Here is a 7,089-nt window from a genome sequence, read left to right on the forward strand (position 1 = left end):
CTTGCACTTCATTATGTTGATGTCTTGAAGTAACTTGAGGGCTCACTTCATCTTCATCTTCAAGACATACTTGACACTTGATATCCTTCATCAATGTCTTCTTATTGCAACCTTTGAAGCCAACATATGGTTCAAGCATTACCTATGGACAACACCTACAAATATAACTCAATGCAAACATTAGTCCATAGGGATTGTCATTAATTACCAAAACCACACATGGGGGCTCCATGCACTTTCACCCAGCAGCTCTCTGCTGTCTTCATATATTTGCGAAGACCTCCAATTTCTTTTTGCTGCTTCTGGATGATGTCGCTGTCAGTCTGTCTTTTCAGCTCAAACTCACCAGTTTTGCGAGCAAGCTCCGAGTTCTTCTCAGAAATTTTCTGTTCTGCCTCTGCGAGCTTCGCCTCAAGATTTTTCTGTGAAGCACGTAGAGTTTCCAACTCAGAGGAAGCTGCAGCGAGAGAAGAGGAGGCACCTGCTCATAGTTACATGAAGCGTCAAGTTCGGAAAAATGCGGAACAACCCACAATCGTCAGTAATCGGAAACCAACCTTGGGCTTCTGATAGTTGTTTCTTCAAATCCGCATTCTCTGCTTGGAAGCGCTGGATCTTCTCCGCCTGGCTAATGGTCACACGACGTTGCAGCGCAATGTTTTTATGCAACTCGTAATGCAAGGCTTTTTGCTCCTGCAAACACAGCCAGAAACGGAGTAAGTTCCGCCATCATGGTTTAAGTCTTTCTAAAGCATTGTGGCTGGAAATTTTTTCCGCCATCATGCTTGGGGGCTACCACGACTTTTAAAATTTCCTTTCAGATTAAGTTCTCTAAAAGTATTCAGACGCTAACTAGTATAGTTTCCGCCTAAATACTTGGGGGCTACTGGGGAGTTACCTTTTGCTTGCAAACAAGCTTGTCGAAGAATTGGCCAATGTTTTTCTTGGCGTCCTGGATCTCCGACGTTTCAACGTCCGGTTTTCCCCAGGCGTTGTTCAGCATAGCATTGAGCAAATCTTGCTCCAGCTCCCACTTTTCTGCCTCCGTTAGTTTGTTAAAAAACTTTGTGGTATAGGCTTTTGGGGTGGAGGTAAGATCAGACGGATCTCCAAAGTTCTTGGGAAAAACGACCATATCGCCTGTGGTGGCTTCAGCTTTGCCGGAGGAGATTTCTTCTGCTTCCCCTTGGCTTCGTCCTTCAAATTCATCATTGATGGGACCCTTGCCGCTGGAATCATCTCCGCCCGCTCTGTCGCTGCTAACCGGAATTACTTCCGGTGGAGTGGGTGCGGCAGGAGCTGGAGACTGGTCCGCGGGAGGAGGAGAAGGCTGCAGGGGGGCTTGTGGAGCGCTCGGCGGAGTTGGCGTCAAAGGACCAACGGCGGGAGATTTCTTCTGCATATACTTAGTGATATGCTCCTGAACGTTGGTCCGCGCGGTGGTAGGGTTCGGATTCCTGTGAGCAAGTAAAAGGAAAATATGCATAACACAGCTCACCAATATAGATAACGCACATTACTCGGAAACTTACGTTGCACCCGGAATGTTGGGACGTGAGGGTTTTCCTGCTGTCGAAAGCATCTTCAGGCGTTGGCGCTCCGCCTTCCTGGAGTCAAGCGGAGGTGGTTTGACCACCTTGGGTTTCTTGGCGGAAGCCTCGCCGCTGCCTCCAGCGTCGGAGCCGGAGACTTTGGTGCGGGAACGCTTTGTAGGTCGAGGAGCAGCCTTTCGAGGTGCTTGTTCCTCTTCCTCTTCAGGGTCCTCCGGATCCTCTTCCACCGAGTCACCGCTAACGGGAACTCGGAGTATGGTGCGCAGGTTTTCCTCCGCCAAAGAGTCAAGCTGCGAAAAGAGTGAGCAGAACAAGTTAAAAACTTAGAAAATTGAGAAAGGATAAAGGAATGCGAAGGTATAAGCGCTTACCGGAGGACATTTATCGTGTGTGCTGATATCCTTAATCAGTTCCGGGACCTGTTGGCCTCTAGCAATCTTCACCAATGTTTTGAACCTCCTCTTGAGGGAGTCGGCCGGAAGATCGTGGCGGGTGACTCGGAGGAGATCGTCCGCCCCAGTGTACGCGCACATCAGACGTGCATTGTAGCGCAAAGGTTGGATCCTCCGCGTGAACCAGCTGAGGGTGAGCTGGGCTCCGGTTAGTCCATCATGAACTAACCAGGAAATCCTCCGCGCGGCCTTCTCCAATATGGGCGTTTGGGCAAGCGTGGGGATGAAGCTCCAGCTCGCCAATTCTTCCGGAGGCGTGTTGCTGAAGGGCGGGAGTCCGTCGTGGACGCTCGGAACTGGCGCGTTCTTCACATAAAACCATCCGGCGTTCCAGTACCGGACGGATTCGTGGGAGTCGTGAGGAGGATACATCCGACCAGAGCGGAGCATGAACGTCATACTTCCGCAGTTTAGCATGGCCTTGTCCTTCGTCTCCTTCTTCACTCGGAAAAAGAATTGCCATAGTTTGATGTCGGGTCGAATTCCGAGATGCCCCTCGCAAAGAGTAGCGAAGTTTGAGAGCAGAAGGTAGGAGTTGGGGCAGATGTTGTGGGGCTGGAGCCCGTACGTGTCGAGGACGGAAAGGAAGAACTCCGAGCAAGGGAGCGATAATCCGCGCTCGACCCACGCCTTTGTCATGACACGTTCGTCTGTGTCGGGCTTGGGAACGTCGGAGTCGCGCGTGAAACTCCAATGTTCGGAGATCATGCCTTCATTTTGGAGTTCCCGGAGCTCCGCGTCTGTTGTCTCGCAGGGCCACCATTGACCCCGCACCCCTTCACGGCTTCGGGCCTTGGAAGCTTTTTTGTTTTTCACCTCTTGTACCTTGGCTGCCATTCTAGCTTGGCCTTGTAGCTCCTCTTCGAGCTCCTGGGCTGTTGGGATCCGGCCTAATAAAGTACTGGAAGAGGCGGAGAACGGTTGAGCAAGCCTAACGTCGGAAACATATGGTGGTAGGTACGCAATGGGATCCGGGCAAATCGGTTCCACAGCACTGGGATCCGGGTTACTCGGAGAACTACCAGTACTGTGAGGAGAACCGTGAGGCATGCTTCCGGCTGCACCCATGCGAGCTAAGTTGAGTAACCGGAAAATCTATACTACAGCTACTTCTTCTTCTACAAGTCCGGTGCACGTACCGGCAATGGCGCGACGGTCCGGCGAAGTTCCGGCGAAGTAGAGGTCAACAAACTGGCGGCTTCGAGCCTCCGATGACCACAAATCGGCGGCGGTGTTGATTTCTTGGTCAACCGTGGCGATCTTGGTTGGAGGAGAGGCTTGAGGCGGCAGCGCGTGAAGCTCCCGCGTGGAAGGTTCGCCGGAGTTGAGATCTGTTGGGCGGCGCGGCGTGAGGAAGAAGATGAAGTGATAAGGTGCGGTGAAAGAATGAAGAGTTACCGAGTCGCGGGGTATTTATAGGCCGCGCGCGGAGATTCGGGATTCGGATCCGACGGTGGAAACGGAACGGTCGCACCGTTGGATGGATGACACGTGTCTTAGGTCAAGTGCGGTAAAACGACGTGGAGGTAACTTAACCATGCACTCCCGAAATTTCCGGCTAAAGATTTACATCTGCGAAAATTTAGCGCGGGAAAAAAGGAGGTTGTGCGCGGGAAAAGCGGAATCTCCGTTGCGATACCTAATCTGAAGACGAAGGATTTCCGAGTGAATGAACCCGGAATCAAGTAAAAGTTTTGAAGCTCTTCAAGATTCTCTTCGGATCCGAGCTGAATGAAGTCGGAGGAATGATGAATCTCGGAGAACTTCGGGGGCTACTGTTGTGGGTATACTTTATGGGTATATCAACGGCATGGCCTAGATTCGGCAAGCCCGGGTGGCCCATAGATGGTGGTGAGGCGTATGACCCATCGGGCGGCCCAGTTGTTGTAGATCCTGAAGGATGAAGTCCAGCCCAGGAACAGGAAGCCGGATCTCTACCGACCTACGAAGGAGGCCGGATCCGTGACGGCCCATGAAGTATCCGGATCCAGCACGTACTTGGAGGAAGGCGGATCCTTGACGTACACGGCAAGACATTGTACCGTAGTTAGGCAACTTGTATTCCGGCTAGGACTCTCCATGTAAACCCTAGATCCGTGCGCCTTTATAAGCCGGATCCCGGGAGCCCTAGAGGCACAACCACAACTCATTGTAACAACGCGAAAGCGCCCGGATAATTCCAGACAAGCAGCAGTAGGCCCTGTCATCGTGCAGGTGTTCCGAAGCTGGGTAACTCGCGTACCACCGTCTCGTGTGCACTCCGCCCTATGGCCCCTACTTCTTCTCCCCCTCGTGAGGATCCCTCCTCCGAGGTACCGTCGATTAGGCAACGACAATTTCAAATCTCGTAATTTTAACAGATTTTGTCTTTTTGTGTAGCCTACAATATAAAGAATTTTATATTAAAATTTCACACGCATGTAGGTTACTTCATTTACTATGTCTAGATTTTTTTTAGATTTTTTTTGAAACAAATATGTATGATTTTCGAAAGAAAAGAAAAAACAGCATGAGCATTGGTGCCCAAGAGCCAAAGAGACTTTTCGTAGATGATGTCCCAACTTTGCTGTATATACTGTATTGTTGTTTTTGCGATGGAGTAATATATTGGTCTGATAAATTCTTTACAGGATACAACAATTTTCTTAAAAGTTTTTACATGTTAAGATATAAAACACAGGAACCAACACTTACAAAGTGAGTCACAATAAACGTGATAGTGGAATTACGCATACTTGCTTATCCGAATGCCAAACAAGATGCACGTATATACGCGAATCGGCGAATGCATATAACCGGCTATAAAAGCACACCAAGGTAAATCGAAAAAGCATAAGCATGAGCAGCAAACATATGGATTCGGTATTGGCACACACAAGGTACCATCAGACGTAGCACTCGTAGAGCTTGATGTCCATCCGCAGGCGGAAGTAGTACAAGCCCTCCAAGGCGTCGGTGCTGAGCGTGGCGATGCCCCGCGCCATGAAGAAGTCGCCGGTGCCTCCAACGACGGAGATGTCCCGCGTCTTCTCGCTCATGAGGTCGGCGCCCATGAGGTTGATCGTGCCCTTGTGCGCGGTTGAGTTGAAGACGAGAGAGAAGCCGAACCACGCGCTCTGCGCCTCCTGCTTGTCGTAGAAGTAGAACCCCTCCGCGTGCGCCGCCGGCTCCACCCCCGCCATGGGCAGCGCCTTCCCCACCGTCATCGGGTCGTTGAACACCGCAAGCATGCCGAAGTACGTGGTGTTCTTACTGCGGCTCGTACTCAGCGCCGTCGGCTTCGTGATCCCCGACGACGTGGCGTTCGCCGTGTTGTTGCCGCCGTCGTAGAGGATGTCGTGGTAGTAGAGTGTCATCTTCTTGCACGGCTCGTTGGAGTTGCTGGAGACGAGCCTCTCCAGGCCGTGGGCGGAACCCGCCATGCCGAGCAGAAATACCACGACAAGGACGGTCGGAGACAGCCTAGAAGATGTTGCGAGGCCTTTGCATTGTTGCTACTTGCTAGTGCAAACTGCGAAAATTGGAGAGGACTGCTAAGTGGGCAGCTCTCGTGTTGTTGTGGACTGTTGATATATAGCTGGACCTGTGCATGCTATATATAGAGGTGTAATGCATGGAAGTATCGATCTGTGGGGTATGTTTAAGGTATCAGTTTAGCTTAGATTCTAACCTCCCTTGCACTCCAAGTGACTAACCTTCCCTTTTTTAAGCTTGATGATTCAGGTTGCTGTGGGTACCCTAAAAGGCAAACCCATCAAAACAACGTACATTTTTGCTATTGGGCAGGCAACTCTGTTTCTTTTGATCGCATTGGAGCAGCGAATATATAATGAATTTACTAGTTATTTAGTTCAGTAAAACGGAAGCAACCATCAAAAATGCATTTCTGGTTGGTACAATGGTACGCCACAAGAGTTACATACTTATATATATCTCCGCCCTTTTGGTTCCAGCACAAAAGCTAGTAACATAAGAGATGTGCATGGTTTTTTCTTGCGAAATACGGTACAACCCATAGACACTCACACATACATACATACACTCACCTCTTGTGTGTTTATGCATGGTCGATGTAGAACTCATCATAGTTGGTGTAGCCGCAATCGCCAGGGACGCAAAAAATTGTGTGTTTTTTTTTTGATGGAGCTGCAACCGTGAAAGAGGCACCTTTCGGCAGGTCTGATGTAGTCGTACAACTTGATGCCGTGGTTCGGCTCATTGTAGTACAGATTGGTAGTGATATGTAGTCAGATTGGACTTGCCCTAAACGTTCGACTCTAACACAAAATTGTACCCAACAACCAATCGTACCCTAGTTGGTGCTAATATTCTACTCTCTGAAATGAGAATGAAACGAGAAGTACATCTGCGAGGAAATACATCACCTTAAATTGATGATAGCGCATTATTCGATATGTGCCACCACAATATTATGTAAATAAAAGTCACCATTACTGAAAAAAAATACTTTGTAGATGGGTGGTTATTAATTATTCCATTTTAATAAGCATAATGTATTAGTAACCATTTATGTATTATTTAAACCATATGTATTAGTAAGCATAATGTAGATCTTCAAAACCATATGTATCATTTAAACATGATTATAATAAAGTTCGGACTTCAGGCTAGCAAGTAATTTTTTGTGTGGTGTAATCAGTATGGAGGTTAACATTTGGGCTATGTGATCTCCGTATTCGTGGTATAATTATTATGATTTGTATGTTGTGATTCAAGTTAAAAGTAAAGTTTAATTGATCCAATTGAGCAATAGACAAGTATTGTTTTCCCCGCAAAAAAATAGGCAATTATTATTTTGAAGATCTTTTAAATCTAATAGCAAACTAAAGTTGCTTCATGAATGGCGATAAAAATATAACTTATTATCTTCAACTGGTAAAGATGTTATCAGACCTGGGTATAGATATCCATGGATATCATCTGACCTATAAATGTGTAGGGGGGTCATAAACTAGTCTCCTTAGAAAGGCACCACCATGCTAGCTTTATTTCTATTCATTTATTTCTTTGTATTGTGCATTGAGTATAACTAGCTAGGTGACCCTCGCAAATACGAGAACATC

General features: G+C 48.1%; 1 protein-coding gene across 1 annotated transcript; it reads right to left on the reverse strand.

Moving 5' to 3' along the window:
- Nucleotides 1-4,890: 4,890 nt before the first annotated feature.
- LOC124673531 (dirigent protein 5-like) lies at nt 4,891-5,427 on the reverse strand. Its single transcript, XM_047209593.1, has one exon. It carries the CDS (start codon nt 5,425-5,427, stop codon nt 4,891-4,893), a length of 537 nt encoding a protein of 178 aa, XP_047065549.1.
- Between the last annotated feature and the right edge of the window lie 1,662 nt (nt 5,428-7,089).

Source organism: Lolium rigidum, chromosome 7 (assembly GCF_022539505.1).
Source record: "Lolium rigidum isolate FL_2022 chromosome 7, APGP_CSIRO_Lrig_0.1, whole genome shotgun sequence".
Classification (NCBI taxonomy): Eukaryota; Viridiplantae; Streptophyta; class Magnoliopsida; order Poales; family Poaceae; genus Lolium; species Lolium rigidum.